Raw genomic sequence first — 18,439 nt, forward strand, 5'->3', positions numbered from 1 at the left:
ATTTTCCATACTGTGCAAAGGATCAAACCCTTTATCATTTTATTGATTAAATTATCCCTCAATTCAAAGGAAAACAAGCCTTGAAAATGTTGATTAAATTGATGCTTGAAATATGGCTATTCATTCCTTACATGCTGAAATGCTACCACGGAGCATACAACGAGCCCAGGTTTCTGCTGGCTTCCGACTGACCAGAAACTCAGTGCAGTCAGCCAAACACATGTTCACAATCAGAAGCTGCTGGTCACAGAGCTGTCCATCAAAGGGACTACAAAGAAATAATGGCCCAAGGTTCCACCTCCGACACAGCTGCCAATCAAACCAATTATCCCAAAAAGATCTCCAGCTCATTAATCACATAAGATCTTGATTCTCTCTTTGATCTGTGCCATATTTTCTGAATGATCTGCTAGACAGGTCCACATTAAGTCCAATGGCAGTGATCAAGCCATGCAAACTAAGGCCTTATCTGCTTTTGTACTGAGCTGGGAGAATTAGCCAGTCTGTAATGTATATTCTATGCAATTTGCAGGAACAGCTTCATAATTTGGCCTAAGCATTGTTGGGCAATGAAGGGGAGAAAAATGAGCCAGGATTCCCATTCCTGACTGATACATAAAGGGCAATTTTAATCCTACACGCTTGGCAGAAACAGAGCAGATAGGCAGTTAAAATCAACTGGATGACTTACCCGCTAATGTCCTACCTGAATCGTGCTGACTTGAATTTTAACCTGCTCTTTTGGGCAGGTGGAAAAGGCATCCACCTGCAGCCAGCGAGGTCCTCCTTTAAATATGTAGCTCAGGTTCTGATGACGTCATTGAGCCCGACTGTAATTTTAACTCTAGTCTGATTAAGGAAGCCGCTGCGGGTTTCCCACCAGGTGAAGACAGCAAGAAGAGGATCTGGGACCAGAAGAGGCTATTTTTTACTTTCTTTGTGGGCCCAGGAGGAGCAGGAAAGTTTAGTCCTCCCAAGCTTCGGGCTCCTCCTGTGAGACCCTCCAAAACCCCCTCTCTGTGACTTATGTTCTTGTTGGCGAGTCTCTCGCTGGCCAAATGCTGCTCTCTGCCCATTTCGCTGCTGAGGTTGGACGTGTTTGGCGCTCACTCCTCCCCAGCCCACTGGAAACCCACTCTCAGTTAAAATTCTCCCTATAGTGATGCTTGCTAGAAAGTGTATGCATGAACAGCATCTTCCTCATTTGTGATGCACTCCACTGTTGAATAGACCGCCAACACTCACAGTCTAGGGGCACGCATGAACACTAAAGGAGGGTTGCTGCCACACTTAAATTCATACCTAAGAAACCAATCTTAATTCTGCGTGTGCCATGTTCAGCAAGAAAGAATGATACTCGACATTGTCTATGATAAAGGAAAAATAGCTTCATTTTTCCCACCTAAAACACAAACCTGCCTTTCTCTTTCAGATACTATGCATTTTCTGCATTTATTCAAGTATTCTGCACCTGACAGAGGTGCAAGAAGATTATTTATAGAAAAGAAACAGAAGAGTGAGATGGAGGAAAAGTTACAACATTTTCAAGCTTGCACACAAACAGTAATACTTTTCATTACTTTACATTTTCTCCACCCAATTTTCTTCCCTCCTCTCCTGAAGGCACTGACTCCTGTAAAGTGCGGTTTGACAAGCACTGGCAGATCTCTGATACTTTGCCGAAGTGGCCATTGTTCAATTGTGAGCTTAGACAGTAAAGGTTGTCAGGTTATTCAACTGTGGAGGGAATTGCAACTACTCACACGAGTGCAATTTCCAGCAGGAGTCACTGAACGGCGAATTGGAGTAGGAAGCTCTACCCAGCCCAGAGACCAATTCTAGTGCTCTAATGTCACCCTAGCTGAGATCAGCTAAGTCAGTACAGACCAGTGATCAATCTGGGACCTTCCTGGTCTGTATGGTTCAGTTCTACACTGGGCTGTACATTTGAGTCATTGCAGCACATTATTTAGGATTTAATTCAGTGATGACATTGAACTACAATCCAGTTACATCAAACCTATTACCTTGGATAATGTTCCTGTCACAGTTACATTTGGTCTTGTGTTCTGAAGAAATACGATGGGAATGTCTCTCTGGTCACAAAGCTGCACAAAATGGCTGCCTTTTAGTGAGGCATTATGAGTGAGTTCTCCATTGTTAGCCACAATTCCAATAAGGTGACTGCAAAATAATTTTTTTTTAAAGTTAGATCATGTTTACAGTCTGTTGTCACATGTACAAGAGTTCAGCATAAGCAGTAATACCAATTAATACCCAGTTGTAAAATTTTAGAAATTAATTTCAGTGACATAATTACACCCCCTCCCAAACAACTGAGATATTCAGTGGTATAATCCCTGTTTATAGACATTATTAGCCTGATTTCTTTTCTCCTATTCAATAATCTCTCATATCTTCCCCTCCTATCATGAAGGCTGGCTCTTAGGTTTGATTCCAAGTGTGGCAGCAGCACTCCCCAAGTGGCCATTGTTCATGCATGTCCCTAGACAGTGAGTGTTGACAGCCGCTTTGACTGTGGAATGCATCACAAATAAGGAAGATACAGTTTGCACAAACATTTTCCAGCTAGCATCATTTTATATCAATCAGGAGTGGGAACCCTGGCTGATTTTACTCCCCTACTTAGACCATGGGTGCTTAGGCCAAATTATAAAGCCTCAGCTATTCACCAGCTGTGATCAGTTAGCTCAGTACAAATTGACGGGGGATCAAACCTCCGGTCTGTGCGGCTGAGTACCATACCATGCAGTACTTGTTCCTGCTGCTCCTCTTCGTCCTTCTCCTGGACTAGGATTCCTAGAAGGACCTCCATCAAGAAACAACGACATTGCCAGATGCCCCTCAACAGTTCAGAACCTACAATAGTGACTACAAACACTTTCAAATCCTTTAAGGTCAAAAAACCCACAAGCTACGGCAAGAAAAATGTTTCCAAAAGCTCTATGTAGTTTTACTTGAGAGCAGATGAAAATTAGAGCACAGAAACAAGCTATGCCTTCAAGTCTGCGCTGGTGTTTTGCTCCACAAGGGACCTAGTCTAATCCCACTCTCTTGTTCACTCCCCATAGCCTTTAACGTTCTTTTTTCAAGCAACTAGTTAATTTCCTTTTAAAAGAACTTACGGATTCTGCTTCAACAACTGTTTGAAGCTGAGGAATCAGAATGTACTGTCATGGACCAAGCCAGCAAATGTGGACATAAATCTACTATCACAAGTATGGCAGCAAGAAAAATCAGATAGTTTTTGTATTACATTTCACGTATAGAGCAGACCATAATTATATAAAATAGTGTGCAGCGGAATTTGCTTGTTCTAGTTTGGCACAAAAATAATTCAAAATGTTTTCTTCAGGGATTAATGGATTTACTTTACATGGTTTTTGGACTAAATACTTTGCCCGTTTTACTAGTTTCTTTCAATGGATATCTCTGCATTCTTATGCAAGCAAATTATGACTATCAGTAAGCAGCTCACCCAACAGCTGAGAAGAATGTTGTTACACATTAAGAATTAAGTTTCCACTAAATCACCTGGCGCCTGAAACAAGAAAGCATGTTCACTTGTGTTCATTTTTGGGAAACAGCTTCAACAGGCAAAAAAATACACAGACTTTTACAGCCATATAAGAAACTCTAGTAAAACACTTCCATCCAAAAGGATTGGGCTTTGCAGATGCAAAACACTGAGTAAAATACTACTCATACACACTTAATTGTGAGGTAGCTATGACTAAAAATGACAAAGGAATTCAAATCTCCTGGCACCTTTATATCAATAGTGCAATACTCTGGCCATTCGTGGCCCACAATAATATTAGAGATGAACTCTGCACTTCCAACAATGTCTGGGGCACTACTTTTCGAAGATCCTGAGTATGGTCATTTGAGGTGTGGTAAACGTATTGAAGTTCCAATAGGGATCGGTGGCCCACAGGTAAAAAGGGGATAGTTGGACTTGGAAGTTGCTGGTCTCCACTTGAGTGTCACTCTCCCAGAGAACCAGCACCAATATAAAAGTGCCTCCAGTGTTGTCTTGCATTGCAAACCTTTCACTACAAGGAAAAGTTTGCCTGAGCCTGCTCATCTGGAGGAGGATGGGCAAAAGATCCATCAACTGAGCTACTGTCATATTAAATAAAGAGTGGAACAGCAGATCATCCTGTTTGTCCCCATTGAAGAGTATAGTGTTGATGTGTAGAGCTAAATTGGGGCAAAAACAGGTACAAACATTAGATTCACTAAGGCTTAGGCCTAAAAGGACTTGTAGCCACCAGCCACATGTGTCAATGAAATCTCAGAGGCAATTAAATAATAATGTTTTATAGCTCGCTCATATAAAATATCACCAGCAGAGCTAACCTGCTGGCCTACTGGGTAACAACACTGTACCATACAAACAACATAACACCATTGTATTTATGTGTTTACTAATACAAAGAATTCCAGAGTGATTAAACAAAGCTTCTATCAGAAAATGGAGACTGAACTCAACACATGGTTGCTCTACACTGTAAACTTATCACCCACACAATAATTCCAGTGCTGTTAAGTCTGCACAAAATGTGGTTCTCATATTTTTGCCTTCAGAATCGCATGCTCCCAAAAATAGTGCACTGGGTGAAGAGAGGGCTGTGACAAATTGCTGGGAGTGCGTAGAGGGAGGTTTGCTTTACATCTGGCCATGCTATTCCTGGCCTGACTCGATAGCAATACTGGGTGACCAAAACAGAAAAATGTTCCTTATCCCAACTTTGACATCCCTCACCTCAACGAGCATAATAAATGAGAATTAACAAAAAAGCAAACAGAAAACTAAATTATTTGTCTAAGTTTAAGCAGTGACATAAACTGAGCTGAACCCAGAAGCATCAAGGAACAGCTGACATAAGGAGCACCTCTTGTAAAATCTAATTGAAATATCAGCTTTTCTGATCCTCATATATCTGCAAATCACCCTTTAAACTTGATTTTTCTAAAGAACATTTTGTTTGTTCACTTTTTGTACATAACAAGGACTTTAAAATATGAAATTATATTTTGTGGCTCTCCAGGGACTTTGTTCATTCTAGGTAGGATTAATTTCAGATGCATGCTTATTCCATACCTTCCTCCAGTGTACAGATTTAGGAAATTCTCCATTAAACCTAAAATCTTTAGCACTAAAATTTCAACACACTGAATGTTGAAAAAATGTTTCCTCTTTATACTTTTATATGCCTGCCAACTGTGATATCCTACATTTGGAAAGAAAGAACTTGCATTCAAATAGCACCTTTCACCCCCTCAGGTCATCCCTAAGTGCTTTACAGCCAATTGACCTCCTAATCCTGGGGAATCTTTATATTCATTTCACAGGCAGAAAAAAATACCAGCATTTCCAGAGTTAGTTCGCCTACTAGATAAACATATATTGTTCTCATTTTATCTCCATGTTAAAAAAATTACACAGATGTGTCATTAGTCCATTACTGCATTGTAGATTGTTTGGGAGCCACCATATGCTATCTATCAAGAAGCCTCAAGTCTCAAAATAATGGAACATACAGTAATTTTTTGTTCTACCGCACAAAGGTGCCCAGGACTTAGCATAAATTGGCACTCACATTCAGAGAGGCCTTAAGGGTCGCTGCAATGGGAATTGGAAAAAAATTGTAATCGTGCACTGGGTGAAAAGAGGGTTGCGGCAAATTCCTTACCCCAACTTTGACATCGGTCACCTCAATAAGCATAATAAATGAGCATTAACAAAAAACAAACAGAAAGCTAAATTATTTGTTCCTAAACTTCAAAAAACTCTCCTCTATTCCAATAGTTTGAAAGCTTCCATTTCTCAAAGCTGCTCTTGTAGTCTCACACTCTTAATTTGAGTTAAATTATAGCATTTTTGTTCTACACACTATAGAAACAGTATTTAGATTGTCCCAACTTCAATTCACTTGGGATCTGAGTCAGGTCAGAAAGATGATGATTAGTCCATCATTCTGCACTGAACTCAAGGCAAGGAACTAGAGGTGAAAGGTCAATGTGCCACCTCATCCCTTGATTTTTTTTCTCTTTTAAAATAATATTGATTAATGCACTGCCAAGAGTGCTACAAGCCAAGTTCTATTTCTGGTCTGTGTTGGTTTAGCTGATTTGGAGTGACAGTGTGGCCATTGTAATTACCTTCGTGCTTCAGAGCAAGGGAGGTGCAATATCAGATAGAGTCCTCTCTCCTGACAATGACCCACGCTGAAAAGTGAGCATATGTCGATGCAGAGTGAAGATGTAATCAGATTCTGCCGTAAAGCCCTCTCTGATTGAATAGCCTCCAGATGCTTATTATCTCAATTCACACTTGGTAAGGTACTGGAGGACGGTTATTGGATTGTACTCCAGCAAGAGTCAGCACTTTCAGGAGAGCATGGAAGAAAACAAACAAAATAATTGTCCTCATTGTTGATGTTAATGCATCCACCATGCACGAGGAGGTGAGGAATATTGTATTTTCTCACCACTAGAGCACTAATGAAATCGTATAATTAGCGTACAGCTTATACTACAAAAAAAATCAACGAGAAAAGGGATAAAACTTAAAATCAGAGATTTCCCTGTTGGTTGACCCATACAGGTAAGGAAGGACCCAGGCTTGATCCCCAGGCTCTCTTGAATCATATGTTCTAGGCTGAGCAATAGTAGATGTGCAAAAAGAAGTTAGGAAGGAGGAAATTAGCTAGTGTTCCCACTCCTGATCAGCATACATTGATTCCGGCTAAACGTGGTCATGTGGGGCCATCCGGTGAGGACAGGATTGAACTCAGCTCTGGTACCCCCCCCCATGATAGAATAACCTGCCGGCTCTCACTGCCAAGACTTGTGTGAATAATGGTGTGGCACTGGAGAGCGTTGTAGAATTATACCCTAGCAAGAAGTCAACACCTTAAGGAGGGAGGAAAATTGCTGTGGAAAAATATTTTTTATGACAAATATTTTAAAATGGTGACAGATTATGGTTGCTGATTATGCCATCAACACCTTTTAAGGAATATCCTCCATGAAGACTTGAATGACATTAATCACTGGAAATACCTAATATGAATTTAAATTAGGTGACAGATGTGCTCAAATTTACATCAGCTTTATCCAGTTCTATTTGTTTTCACCAAGGAAGCATTGTATTTGCTGTATACTTTGCTGTTAAAAGCCACCACAAAGAAAAGATAATGTAACACTAGAAGAAAGGTATTTGTTTGGGCATAATCCTATTCATCCACTTTGGAATTTTTTTCGATCTGTGCTTGTTTGCAACTGGAAACCATAATCAGTTTAAATTAATTAAATAAGGTTCATGGATTTTGGACTTAACTCTGGCGGCTAGATTCTCTGCTGGTTCTCAAAGGTCTAGTACCTTGGCATACATTTTCTTCTTATGGAACACATAATCCCAAACTATTACATAAGCTTTCAATTTACTGAGAAATCAAGGTGAAGGATCAAGCCCCACAGTGCATAAAAATGACAAGGTAAATAGAAAAAAGTGACCAGGTGATGCCAAACTTGAGTTTTAAAAGCCTGAGATTTAGAAAGAAAAAATGAGGGAAGTAAGGAGTTCCAGTTTTGAAATCCTTGAAAAAAAATTAGTCGCAGTAGGAGTCTGTGTAATGAGTCTGAAATTCAACCCAGGAAGGAGGAAGTGAGTGTAGCATGGTGTATTTTAAACTTACAGCAAGAAAAGAGGAATGGTCAAAGGAGCACTGACTATAGTAATACAGTAAAATAGGGAAAGACAATAACAGCTGCAACAAAAAGTGGGAGGTTGAGAGGGATGATTTTTCTGATAAGTTTTTTCTTGTATCCTGTCCAAAAGTGTATGACAGTGTTCCCAGGTAGGGGAATAATATTGAAGTTGTGGATGGAAACAAAGACCCCGATATTTATGGGGAGGTGGGGACGGTGCAGGGGATGCCGAAAACGGCCAAAGAACCTGGCAAGGCCAGGGACACGGAGGTTCTGCTGAACTTAACAGCAGGATCTCATTACCAATTTTTTGTTCTGTTTCCCGCCCGGCAGCCGGTCAAATTAACAGCCTGACCAGTGACCGGGAGGGGAAACCAGCAACAGGAGGCCACAGCCAGGGACTCTTGGGGACAGTCCCCAGCAATTGGGAGGGAGAAAGGTTGGCCATCAGGGCTTGGGTGGGGGGGAAGATCTGCCGTTGCGGCGGGGGAAAGAGTTCAGCCATCGCAGCAGAGGGGAGAGATCAGGGCTGGAGGGAGAGAGAGAGAGAGAGGCCCCGATCGGCAGGGGGGAGGCTGAAGGCTTCCTAGCAGGGCCGGGGTGGGTGGGGGGGGGAGGCGGGGGAGCACTCCTGCTCCTCCTGGCCCATAAGGAGTGCTGGCAAAGGCACTTACTTTGTGGAGCAGACAGCTTCCACCTCCCTTGCACTGCCAGGTTTCCCAACCCCTGAGAAACCCGTGCAGCAGCAGCAGTGATTTTTAAATCGGGCTCCCAATTGCACTGTGGAAGCCCAATTTAAAGGGGGACACTCAGACGCCACGATATCCGCCACCATAAAAATGGCGGTGGGCGCATGTGTGGCATGTGGGGGGCATGTTCCCCATATTTAAAACTTTAACCAACACCCCGCCCTGGACCTGTCGTGGGGGGGGTTAATATTGAAGCCAAAGTGTTTGGTGCAAAGGAGGAAATTAGGTTTCTTGGAACTCTTGTAACTCCTCCATTGTTAAAGCTTCCTCTATTTGAGGACCGAGAAGATAGTGTGGCTACAAGAGCAGGTCAGAGGCTGGGTATTCTGTGACTCATCTCCTGACTCCCCAAAGCCTTTCCACCATCTACAAGGCACAAGTCAGGAGTGTGATGGAATACTCTCCACTTGCCTGGATGAGTGCAGCTCCAGCAACACTCAAGAAGCTCCACACCATCCAGGACAAAGCAGCCCACTTGATTGGCACCCCATCCACCACCCTAAACAGCGCACCGTGGCTGCAGTGTGTACCATCCACAGGATGCACTGCAGCAACTCGCCAAGGCTTCTTCGACAGCACCTCCCAAACCCAAGACCTCTACCACCTAGAAGGACAAGGGCAGCAGGCATATGAGAACAACACCACCTGCATGTTCCTCTCCAAGTCATGCACCGTCCCGGCTTGGAAATATATTGCCGTTCCTTCATCGTCACTGGGTCAAAATCCTGGAACTCCCTACCTAACAACACTGTGAGAGAATCTTCACCAACTGCAGTGGTTCAAGAAGGCGGCTCACCATCACCTTCTCAAGGGCAATAAATGCTGGCCTTGCCAGCGACGCCCACATCCCATGAACGAATAAAAAAAAAGATAGGTGAAGAAGGACTAAGGCTGAAGCCGTTAAAGATAACATGTGAGCTGTTGGTTAGACTTGCAAGAGACATGAAGAAACTATGGTGTAGATTTTTAACTCCCAGCATGGAACGGACAGGCAGTGGGCGGAACATTCACCCGTTCCTGCCAGCAAGAGGCCCGGTCCATTTCGAGGGCCAGCGACCTGCACGGCCCGAACAGGTGTCTCGCTGGCTCCGGGCTGGCACAATATCGGGCGGCCCAGAGGCTGAGCCAGACGGCACCAAGGTAGGTTGGGGGAGGGAGGGGGGTTGATCACGGAGGGGAGGGTTGCCGGAGCGGCAGCCGCCCACATTATTCTTGTGAAGCCTGGAGCAGCACTCCTGCTCCTCCTGACCCTACAAATATAATTATTTATATATGTTTTTGGGAAGTCTTCTTCTTCATCTTCCCCACCAGGTTCAACTGAGCAGAGTGTGCATGGCATGCCCAGTTGTCCCTCTAAATTGAAATGAGGTCCTATGTACGTTGTAGGACCCCATAGTAGAGGCTCCCACCTGATTCAGGCAGGTGCTTGGGCTGCCCAGCAGAAGGCCCCAGTAAATATGGCAGCGGAGCGGGAAGGGAGCGTTAAGTAGTGCCCAGCGTTTTTATTTCCACTATTGCCCTATTCCCACCAGGCGGGCTGAGTTAAAATCGACCCTTGTGTCTTTGAACAATTGAAAGAAACAAGATTATCGCTGCTTCATTTAAGTGATAATCTTGTTTCTTTCAATTGTAGTGGCTCAGCCGTTGCACTGAGAGGAGTGGAAGTCTTGACCACTAAAAGTGATTTATTTAACGGAATGTGATGAATGTGGACTGAAATCATCAACAAAATAGTGGATAAGGTCAGATGATAAGAAGATATAATGAAAGAACAAAAAGAGACCCAGAGCCGTCGGACACCTCTGAGTTAATAGAAAAAGAATCAGAGGATGAGCCATCAATTACAACACAGATGGAACTTTTGAAAAGGAACCAGACAGTCATGAACATGGCTTTGTGGGAGCCTGTTTGATGGTAAGTGCATAATGTCAAAGGCTTTGTAGATGTCCAAAGCAATGATAGATGATTCAGCAAACTGTTCAAGAGCAGCGTTACAATGGAGAATGACACAGGCAACAGGATCAGCAGTGGAGTGGCGATGCTGAAAACCATACTGACAATCATGGATTACACTAGAACTTTACAGGTGATGAACAATTTGAAAGTTATCAGCATTTTTCATAACTTTGGAAAATACCAATGTAAAGGCAATAGGGTGGTAGTTGAAGATGTCAGCATTTGGAAGATTAAAGCAGGAACTCATGAAAATACAATGAGTAAACTAACATCTATACATGCTCACAGAAAAACATAAACGTAGACTATGCTATTTAGTTATTTTCAGTCATTTCCTTTTTCTGATCTCCCCATGCCATATATATACAAAAACCCACACATGCTGGCATTCGCAGCTTTGTTACAGAAGACTTCAAATGATTTTAATGCTGCTTGATTAATAAGAGCCCTGTGCCATGAGGTGGTGGGTTGCAGCTGAATTCCCAATCTCATACCACCACCTGAGGGAGACACAAAGCAAATTATCTTTGGTAGGGACAGAAAGCAACTGCAGAGAGACTTCAACATCTTCAGCTGAGCGCGTGAGCAGGCATTCAGCTCCTTGCTGTCCACCAATGCTGCTCTGGAACCAGCCACCAGGAGACAACTCAGAATGACTCTCTCTCTCTTTCTTAGTCCCTTTTTCCCTCTGATGTTCTCGGGGAGTGTCTGGCTTTGCTATGCGTCTCCTTCAGGTGCAGGCATGAGATTGGGAATTCAGCTGCATCCCTCCACCTCATGGCACAGGGCTCTTATTAATCATGCAGCATTAAAATAATTTCAAGTTTTCTGTTAGAAAGCTCCATATCCCGCCAATAGAATTTTTAAAAATTCGTTCCTGGGATGTGGGCGTCACTGGCGAGGCCAGCATTTATTGCCCATCCCTAATTGCCCTTGAGAAGGTGGTGGTGAACCTCTGCAGTCCGTGCGGTGAAGATTCTCCCACAGTGCTGCTAGGAAGGGAGTTCCAGGATTCTGACCCAGTGACGATGAAGGAACGGCGATATATTTCCAAGTCAGGATGGTGTGTGACTTGGAGAGGAACGTGCAGGTGGTGGTGTTCCCATGCGCCTGCTGCCCTTGTCCTTCTAGGTGGTAGAGGTCTTGGGTTTGGGAGATGCTGTCGAAGAAGCCTTGGCGAGTTGCTCCTTGGGGATTGTGCAGAGAAGCGGGAACTTGAGTCTTGCCTATACAACATTGCCACCAAACCCCATATTGGCAACACTTTAGTGTTCTTTATGTATGGAAGGATGAAGGTCTGGGGAAATATTCCTCACCAGTAAGATCCTTCGCTTCCATGAGGGTAAAATTTCTCGATAAATTTTTAGCTAAAAGGAGTTACAAAAGCAATTAGGAACATAGGAACAGGAGTAGGCCATTCAGCCCCTCGTGCCTGCTCCGCCATTTGATAAGATCATGGCTGATCTGTGACCTAGTGAGATTGTGCCCACCAGCGCTGACCCCGCAGGAGTTTGCGGGTTTAGTAGAAGGATATCTAATTTACATAGATCTGATTGGTGTCCGCACCACTACAGGGCTGCCTGCCATCGGGAGGGAGCAGAGTTGCCCAGATCCCTCAAAACCCCCATAGTGCCCACCAACCCCACAGTGCCCATCTGGAAGCTGGTACACTTCACCACACTAACTATCCAACCTCCAGCCAGGTCCCTACTGAGCTGGGGATATGGGAATTCCCAGCATAGGGAGCCCCCACCTCTGGGGCCACCCTCTGTCATCACTGGCCTTGTAAGGGGTGGGTGAAGGTTCTGCCCCTTACAAGGCTGACTGGGAAATCCCGGAATTGGTGGGGATCTAATGCAGCCGCGCTCTTGCTGATTTTCCGTCAGTTCTGCCGAACTCCCTCTGGAACTACAGAGGAAAGTTGGTGGAACACCTGAAGAAATTCAATTTCTCATCTACTCTGGTGAAGACGCTGACTCTAGTGGTTACATGGGCACCAGTGCCTCATCGAAGTAGTCATTTCCAAACCCACGACCTCCACCACCTAGAGCAGCCAACACATGGGAACACCATCACCTCCAAGTTCCTCTTCAAGTCACACACCATCCTGACTTGCATACATATTGCCATTTCTTCATTGTCGCTGGGTCAAAATCCTGGAACTCCCGACTTAACAGCACTGTGGGAGCACAATCACCACACAGACTGCAACAGTTCAAGAAGAAGGCTCACCACCACTTTCTCAAGGGCAACTAGAGATGGGCAATAAATGTTGGCCTTGCTAGCGATGCCCATAACCCAAGAACGATTTTTTAAAAAATCCTCCACTGTGAGCCCAGGCAGTGAGTGCTGGCAGCCTATTTCATATTTAGCTGTGTGAGGCAACCCTGCTGAACCCAATCCTGTGCTCACTCAACATCTACACATACATACTTTCCAGTGGGAATCACTGGATGAATCCCCCCACCACCCCTCCTCTCCGTCTGTGGTGATAAGTTCAACTGTACTGACCCTAAACACTGGCCAGGCTGACATTAGCTAACTGAGCACGCACCTTGGATCAAACCTCATACCTTCCTGGTCTGTGTGGCTCAGTAGAAGGGGCGATGCATTTACCCAAAAAGACATTTATTGTTAATAAAATAATTAGAAAGAGGAATACAAAATACAAGTAAAATCACAGTGTTTATCAAGTTTCAATATCACTTATTAGAATATAAGTAAACTGATTTAGTTAAATTCTGTCATATTTTTAAAAAAAGGAAAATAATGTGAAATCCACTATTTCTCACCCTTTAATCTGAGCAAAGCCAGTTACCAGCGTGGTCCCATATAAAGCTTTGAACTCCAGGAACCTACTTCCATCTGTCAATCGACTCAGAACCTGTAAAATATTAAATATATTTAAGATGTAATGTTTAATTCTACAAAGACACGGGATGGCAAAGTTGAAAGTACAAGGGACTAGATTTTAACTGATCAAAATTAATAGTAGAAAACTAGACCATTTTATTGTATTAATTAGTTTTAAGATGCAGAAGACAAATCAAAAATGGTGGTAATACGTAATTAGCAAAATTTCAGCATTTTTCAAGAAATCACTGACCCCTGCTGGATAAAGTGTGTGCATGTAGATGTCAGATGAGGAGATCCCTATGAATAAAAAACAGAATGGCCACATTGTTTCAAGGCTCAATACTCAGTATTTTTCCACTTAGTTCCGGCACACTAGAACACAACTTTGTTTTCAGCGCACCAAAAGTTCACAGAAGAACTTAAAACTGTTGCCAACCTTTTCAGGATGTGCATCTTGAGCAAAAAATGTCAACACATGCTTCCCGGAATGGCTAATGTCCTTTTGCTGTTCCTAAAAAAAGAAATCCCTGACCCCTGCTGGATAAAGTGTGTATATGTAGCTGTCAGATGAGGACAAGATCAACCTCAGCTACGATGGCTTCCATGGTTAAAAAGTCTGCCGACACTCAATTTTTAGGCTCGCTCACAAGTTAAGAATGAGCACTTAAGCAAGATACTAGTCTATTCTAGGTTTACTCAACTTTGCAGGTCAGATTGCCAGGGCTCGGGCTGCAGGTTGGACACCCCTCCTCTACTGTTCTACCTATAAAAGAGACTTGGATTTATCTGGTGGACCAATTACTTGTCAAAACATTTTAAAAGTGTTTCACACAAAGAACTATTTTTTTACTTGTCGTAATTTAAATAGGCAAATTTATATACCAAACATTCTATTTGCTTTTATAAATATTTCCCTACATGATCCAGACATTGAAAGTATTGACTCGAAAACTCCCAGTTCCCCTTCTAAATTTTCCTGTACTGATTCAATGCCCCCCCACCCCCACCCCACCGCCACTGCATACTTACTTTTTGTCAGCTCTGTACATTTAAAAAGGTTTGCAATTTGCCTCATTCTTGCACCCTGGTTGGTTTAAGCTAAGTGTTTCCACGGGTCCTTTGTTTGTTTCCCTTCCTGCAGTATTTTATGACATCAGGACTAAAAGCTGACTGACTAACACTGCCTAGGAGTGCAGGTGAATTCAGTTAGTGGTAGGACTGGCAATACAGTTATAGACCTGGGATGCAAGCTTCAATATGCTAAATTTAGATTTATGTATTATGTATAACCTGCTATTCTCATTGGGGACTGTTTGTGTTTTGGTTAGAAGCCAAACATTACTACCTGCATTAGATTCCTTGATGTTTTTTTTATTCGTTCATGGGATGTGGGCATCGCTGGCAAGGCCAGCATTTTATTGCCCATCCCTAATTGCCCTTGAGAAGGTGGTGGTAAGCCGCCTTCTTGAACCGCTGCAGACCATATGATGAAGGCTCTCCCAAAGTGCTGTTAGGTAGGGAGTTCCAGGGATATTGTCTCATTCTAGGAAGGAATATATTAGAAATAGAAACCATTTGTGTTAAGGAACACTAAATAACAGGATGTACATACATAGAGTAAAAAAACAAGAAAAGTTTTTTCCAATTTAAGATAAGAATTTCTACGTGTACTTTTGCTTAACGTTAAAAGATGACCAAACAAACAGGACCCCATGCAGTAAATGGGGTGGGTCTGTGCCCCAGCAGTGATCTCAGTCCATGACTGCACCAAGTGAAGTGGAAGCAGCCGAAAGGTTAGCAGCTCCACGAGAAGCCTGGATGCCGAGTGGCTGTGCTCAGTGAATGACTGACTGATTCAAACCCACCATTTCTGCTCACAGTCCCCGCTCCTCGAATCCTATATGCAATGGGGGCCGGGCCTCTTGTCACCTGTGAGCAGAAAAAGGAGTACTGAATGCTAGACTTGATGCAGGTGGGACACTGAATCGTGCCTCTTTGTTACAGCCATCGGTCTTGCATGTGCGCCTCACTACTTCCCTGCCTGCCACCATGATGGTGAGCAAAGGGTCATTAAAATCGTGAAATCAGCTAATCTTGATGTCTCTGCACAGATAGCATGAACGTAAGGAGAACTGCTGATTCTTCTTTCAGAATGCAAACAGTTGGCAACTATGGTTAATGATTATATCCTACATTACAACAGTGACTACACTTCAAAAAAAGTACTTCTTTGGCTGCAAAGTGCTTTGGATGTCCTGAGGTTTTCAAAAGCGCTATATAGGTGCAAGTCTTTCTTCATCTATCTGTCTTTTTTTCCATATTTTTCTTCCCCCCTTCCTTCCCCTACCTGTTGTGGTGAAAATGAAGCACTGCTTACAGGATTTTCTCCTGTAGTCAAGTAGCAACAAATGAAAGAAAAGAAGATAGTATCAAGGTGTTAATCTTAATTCTTTGTAACAGTTTGATTATTAAAGCGATCTCTCATCGGATGGCTCCCTTTGTAACTCACCCTGTTGACACTGTTTTTTAATCTTTGCTGAGTACGTTTCCAGTTTATCCAGGTGAAGACAACTGAAGAAAAAAATCATGAACTGGACTCATTTGCAGTCTTGAAAATATCACTGGAAGATTTTTTAAAAAGAACCAAAAACGAAACAATTTACTTATCCTAATGTACACTTCTTTCAAGCCGTAGAAGACTTTTCCATTATCTCCTCCCTTCCTCTCCTAAAGTTGGTGACTCATGCTAAGTTACAGTTTTGTAGGCACTGGCAGCCTTTTTGAGACTTAGACATCAGGAGGATGAATTTCCATGGGGGTTCTCCCACTGGTCTGCCATTTTTCTGGGGTTTTTGCGGCTCTTGTGCTGGAGTTACGATGGGACAACCCCTGTGGAAATGCAACCCCTGATGTCAGCAGGCTATTCAACTGCAGAGAGCATCACCATCATGACGAATTCTGTTCTCACCAACCATCTATGCACATACTTTTCAGCAGAGGGTCACTAAATACTAATCAGGAGCACAAACTCTTGCTGATTTTTCCACTTCCTAGTCCAGGGCATTGATGCCAATTGAAGTGTTCAAAGTGTTAATCTAGCCTAGTTCAACTAACTCAGCACAGACCAGGAATTGAACCTGGCACCCTCTAGTCTTTGTGTATCAGTACACATCATGTAGTGCAGTATCTATGACAACAGGGGAAGACACCTCTCACCCTCCTCCACTAGGGCTTTGAAGTCTTATGTGACTGAGCATTTGGACATTACAGGTATTAAAAACTAACCAGTTTGATATTTAAGGTATGTGCATAATCCCTTGGGGCAAGACCACTCAGTTCTTCAGCCGTGTAGAGAGGCTCTTCAAAGTCAGTCATCTTGTTTGATGGAAGCTCAAGGTTTAAAGTGGCTATGATATTCCTGGCACATACATATGCTTCTTCCTCTGTAGCAGCAAAATGATCAATGCATCCGCTAACCCTGAAAAACAGAAAACTCACCAGTTGTACAATATGCTATATAAACGTTGGGGGGAGGGGGAAGAAGTACTTGGATCCAAAATACTGCACCAGAAAGCACAGGGGAAAGGGAGGGGGATAGATTGTAAAATAAACTTCTCTGCCATGATATAAAATAATCTCCATTTTGTAAGTCAAAATACAATTTCACCCAGACCTCTACAATTTTTTAATCATGATTTTATACCAGAGTGTGTTTAATCTCGTGCTATTACAATTTATATACATATATAAAACACACAAATACACACACAGTATTAAAGTTAATGGTCACTTCTTTATGTTATTTTCTCCTATTTCGTTAATTAGGTTCCACCATGACACGAATCTTGAAAAGTTGCCAGGGTGGGCAGGTGATCTTCTTCCAGCCTCCTCTGATAACACCCCAAAACCAATCGCAGGGAGACAGCCAAATGCAGCCTCGCAGTAACACAGTCTCCTTCCATTTAGGGGAGTACCTGGGCTCTGCACATGGCCTCCCCACAGGGAGGTAACCAACCCATTGTTTGGGCTGCATTCAAACCCTGCGACAGTGGTGAAAGTAATGCACACCAGCCAGTCCCCTTGCGGAGTCAGACTTTAGTAAAATTGCACAGACAATTCTAAAGTGCAGAGAAAACACAGATCAGCAAACAAAGTACTGCAGGATTTAATTATTAAAATCATTACCATTGGGTCAGTAGTTCTTCCAAATTATTTGTTCACCTGAATAATATTTATCAATAGATTTTTTTTTTAGCAGGTACAACTAGATGTGTTAATTTTTGTTTCAATTTTCTCCCATCTCTCCTGAAGACCCTCCGGCCCCTCGTGTGAGTTGACTGTTCTTCATGTGTGAACTTCAACACTAATTGTCAGATCAGGAATTGAACCTGGGACTCAAGTATCTCTTTATGCATTTCCACAGGACCTTCAGGTCTGTGTGGTTTATTACCATAATTACCTGGTGCGCTGGGAAGTTGCAAACAGATGTTACTGAAATTAAGACATTATTTTGTCAGGGTGATTGAACTGAGAAATCTCGCAGTTCACCACAAAATCACCTAGCAATTTCCCTGGAAATTATGACCACTCTGTGTGTGGTTTTGTAATATGATTTTGACAAGAAATTGATATTTGAAAATCTGGTGTATAGTGAACACTTGAATTAGCAATTAAAGTTATCGACCCAAACCTCAAAGAATGCCTGCAGACTCATAAATAATTGTTCATTTTTAGAGCCATTTAGAATAACTACTCCTACCCCACATGATAAAATACATTTCCAGTACTCACTTAGCATGTAGCATTGCACCTCCCAGCTCTTCAGGGCTAACATCTTCCCCTGTTGCTGCTTTAACAAGTGGGGGTCCAGCAAGGAATATTGTCCCAATCCTGTCCACTATCACTGTCTCATCTGCCATTGTTGGGATATATGCCCCACCAGCTGTGCATGAACCACACACAACTGCCACCTATAGGGTACATTGAGACATTGAAATTACAGCATTGATTCTCCAGTACATTCAATGAATACCTAATACAGCAAATAAATACTTCTCAATTTTCCCCTTTTACTTCCTTCTTTTCTGAATATGTTTTCTTCCTTCCTTTCCTGAGGGGGTGAAATTGATTTTTGGCAG

The 18,439-nt window shown here is 42.8% G+C and overlaps 1 protein-coding gene across 2 annotated transcripts in view; it reads right to left on the minus strand.

Moving 5' to 3' along the window:
• Positions 1 to 18,439, minus strand: part of si:ch211-198n5.11 (methylcrotonoyl-coenzyme A carboxylase 2) — a 56,291-nt gene that overhangs the window by 12,362 nt on the left and 25,490 nt on the right. For both annotated transcript variants that reach the window (XM_067990341.1, XM_067990340.1), the window contains exons 6-9: positions 18,093 to 18,271; positions 16,587 to 16,779; positions 13,238 to 13,329; positions 2,028 to 2,184 (exon numbers count right to left, since the gene is read on the minus strand). In XM_067990341.1, the coding sequence (XP_067846442.1) occupies positions 2,028 to 2,184; positions 13,238 to 13,329; positions 16,587 to 16,779; positions 18,093 to 18,271 (621 nt within the window). The remainder of the gene's footprint in view (positions 1 to 2,027; positions 2,185 to 13,237; positions 13,330 to 16,586; positions 16,780 to 18,092; positions 18,272 to 18,439) is intronic.

The sequence above is a fragment of the Heptranchias perlo genome, chromosome 9, assembly GCF_035084215.1.
Source record: "Heptranchias perlo isolate sHepPer1 chromosome 9, sHepPer1.hap1, whole genome shotgun sequence".
NCBI classification, from domain to species: Eukaryota; Metazoa; Chordata; class Chondrichthyes; order Hexanchiformes; family Hexanchidae; genus Heptranchias; species Heptranchias perlo.